This window comes from Eubalaena glacialis, chromosome X (assembly GCF_028564815.1).
Source record: "Eubalaena glacialis isolate mEubGla1 chromosome X, mEubGla1.1.hap2.+ XY, whole genome shotgun sequence".
Classification (NCBI taxonomy): Eukaryota; Metazoa; Chordata; class Mammalia; order Artiodactyla; family Balaenidae; genus Eubalaena; species Eubalaena glacialis.
In genome coordinates, this window is record NC_083736.1 from 27,946,318 (window position 1) to 27,949,645 (window position 3,328).

The window sequence follows — 3,328 nt, forward strand, 5'->3', positions numbered from 1 at the left end:
GAATAAGAGCTTTAGTGTGATGAGTGCATGATCAGTTTTAGGGATGGCATAGTGGCATAGGGAGGAAGATTGTTAGGAACGAGGAAGATATTTCTGTGCAGAAACCAATGGGGTTAACAGAAGAATAGTTGGTGTGTATTAGGGAGAATTGAGACAGAGGTAATCAAATCCTCATAACAAAAGGAGTTTGAGGATGCCACAAATATAATGAGGCAAAACTCCAAATATTGATAATTATGTATATGGAAGACATCAAAAAATAGAAGGACTTTCTGTTTTGTTTTTTAAGTAGTTTCTTTGTAACCAAGAGAAGTGACAGGAACAGGCCTGAAACAGGCCCCCCTTTAGGTAAAGGACAATAAATACTCCACGAGCTAGTGAATTCCTGATGCTAAGATCCAGCTACGCAGATAGAGGTAGAAAAGGCATGCCTCTTGGTATACAACCTTGACAGGCCCTCCAAAACCCCTTTAAAATCCTGATGGTGGGCAACTGGGTGCATGAGCACCCAGATACCAGTTTCCCTTTCTACTCAACCCAATAACCAGACAAAATATCCTAGTCATGAATGGCATTTTACAAGCATACATTTGAAATTTTGTTTGAATCCCTTGAAAATCGAGTAATCTCTCTTTACAAGCTGCAAAGTCTGTTCTTTTTAGGTGTTTAATAAGTTTTATTTGACAGTTGATAAATAACTTGTTTTAGATGTCAGAAATAATGATCTCATATTCATTTACAATTTTTACATGTTTATTTCCAATATTTAAAAGTGCTTTCATCTCTTTGCCGCATCTACTGCGAGAATGAAGACCATTCTCAGTAATCAGACTGTCGACATTCCAGAAAATGTCGACATTACTCTGAAGGGACGCACAGTTATTGTGAAGGGCCCCAGAGGTACCCTGCGGAGGGACTTCAATCACATCAATGTAGAACTCAGTCTCCTTGGGAAGAAAAAGAAGAGGCTCCGGGTTGACAAATGGTGGGGGAATAGGAAGGAACTGGCCACTGTTCGCACTATCTGTAGTCATGTACAGAACATGATCAAGGGCGTTACACTGGGCTTCCGTTACAAGATGAGGTCTGTGTATGCTCACTTCCCCATCAACGTTGTTATTCAGGAGAATGGTTCTCTTGTTGAAATCCGAAATTTTTTGGGTGAAAAATACATCCGCAGGGTTCGGATGAGGCCAGGTGTTGCTTGTTCAGTATCTCAAGCCCAGAAAGATGAGTTGATTCTTGAAGGAAATGACATTGAACTTGTGTCAAATTCAGCTGCTTTGATTCAGCAAGCCACAACAGTTAAAAACAAGGATATCAGAAAATTTTTGGATGGTATCTATGTTTCTGAAAAAGGAACAGTTCAGCAGGCTGATGAATAAGATCTGAGTGATCCAGTTACAGAAACCGCAAGAGGCCAGACTCATGTGATATTTTAAAAATGAATAAAAGCTCTTTTGACTTGGGGAAAAAAAATAAAAAATAAAAAATAAAAAAAATAAAAGTGCTTTCATAAATGCTTTGGTTGCCAGACAAACACAACTGTTTTGTTCTCAAATGTTTGTTCTCTGTGATAAATGTAGAGTGAATGTTATTAGCTAATTATTACCTATTTGTACGTAATTTTGGAGGTATAAAGTGGCTTACCCAAAAGTCACACTGTCGGCTTATAGCTGGTTTCTACATTTGGTAATTTTTAAATTTGTCATCATCCTGTAAAAACATATATACTCAACTGAAATATATTGGAAACTGAATTAGTTGGTATACTAGTCAGGATTCTCCAGATAAACAGAATAAATAGAGACAGAGAGAGAATTTCTGCATATTTTAAGGAATTTCCTCATATGATTGCAGGGGCTAGAAAGTCCTAAATCTGCAGGGAAAACTCACAGGCTGGAAAATCCAGCAAAAAGTTAATGTCTTGAGTCCAAAAGCCGTCTGGAGGCAGAATTCCTTCCTCTCAGGTGGACCTCACTCTTTTCTCTTAAGGCCCTCAACTGATTGGATGAGGCCCACCCACATTATGGAGAGTAATCTGCTTCACTCAAAGTCTACTTATTTAAATGTTAACTACATCTGAAAAATACCTTTACAGCACCATCTAAAGTGGTATTTGGCCAAGCAGCTGGGCACCATAGCCTAGTCAAAGTGACACATAAAATCAACCATCACAGGATTTGGAATGGCTGTGTGTGACTCATATCCGAAATTAACAATGACTTAAGCAAGATAGCTTTCAAGTGAGCAGTCAAATGCAGCAGTCCAGAGCTCATATAGTGACTCTACAATCATTAAGGGTCCAAGCCCATTAGAGTTTGTTGCTCCACTATCCTCAATACATAGCTTCTGCCTCTTGTCCAAAGATGACTGCTTTAGCCTCAACTATCATAATTTCATTCAAGTTTGCGGAAGAGGGGGAAAGGGAGAGGAAGAGCATCCACCTCACTTTAAAGACACTTTTTGGGAAGTTTCACATGTATTACACACATGGTCTAGAATTTAGTTACGTAACCACAATTAGTTACAATGGAGGCTGAGAAATATTTTTATTTTGGTATTTATTTATCTGGCTAAAATTTAGGGAATCTGAACTTTGAACTTCATGGAAGAAAAAGAATGGATAGATATTGGGGAAGAGGCCTACCATGTACAGATTACTACACTGAACAACTGAAGGGATGCTATTTCTATCATGGTCTACACCATAAATTATTCAGGCTACCCATATGGGAATGTGAATTAGTGAGTAGCACGTAAAAGTAGACTTAGTCTATGTTTGGTTGAAAGGACTATACAAATCAAGGGGCATCAGTCATATCACAGTATGCCATGGGTCTTTCTTAATTTCTACTATACTCAGTGTGAAGGTAAGTGATGACCACGTGAAAGTAGGCACTGCATGTATGGTGGGGTGCAATGCACAACTGAAGGAGGGCCATTCATATTCTACTCTATTCCACAGATCTTTCTGGACTCTATATGCTCAGTGTGGAGGTAAGAGATGGCCACATAAAAGAAGACTTATCCTATATTCAATTGTGAACGCTGCACACCCAGAGGATGCCATTCACAGCACAGTCCATGCCAGGTTTCTTTCTGGGCTCCTAATATGCTCAAAATGGAGGTAAGTACTCATAGATGCACTGCGCAGCTCAGTTGGTGTCATTTACGTTCCAGTATATATCATGTAATTTTCTGGACTCCTCACATGGTCAATGTGGCATTAGTAATGATCTCATCAAATGTGGGTGCACTCCACAACTTAAGGGATTCTATTCACATTACGGTCTATGCCATGAGTCTTTCTGGATTTCTCATATGT

General features: G+C 39.1%; 1 protein-coding gene across 1 annotated transcript; it reads left to right on the plus strand.

Moving 5' to 3' along the window:
* The first annotated feature begins 784 nt into the window (after nt 1–784).
* Nucleotides 785–1,464, plus strand: LOC133082089 (large ribosomal subunit protein uL6). The gene has a single exon (XM_061178521.1). The coding sequence runs from the start codon at nt 807–809 to the stop codon at nt 1,383–1,385; it is 579 nt and encodes a 192-aa protein (XP_061034504.1). The 5' UTR covers nt 785–806; the 3' UTR covers nt 1,386–1,464.
* Nucleotides 1,465–3,328: the final 1,864 nt, after the last annotated feature.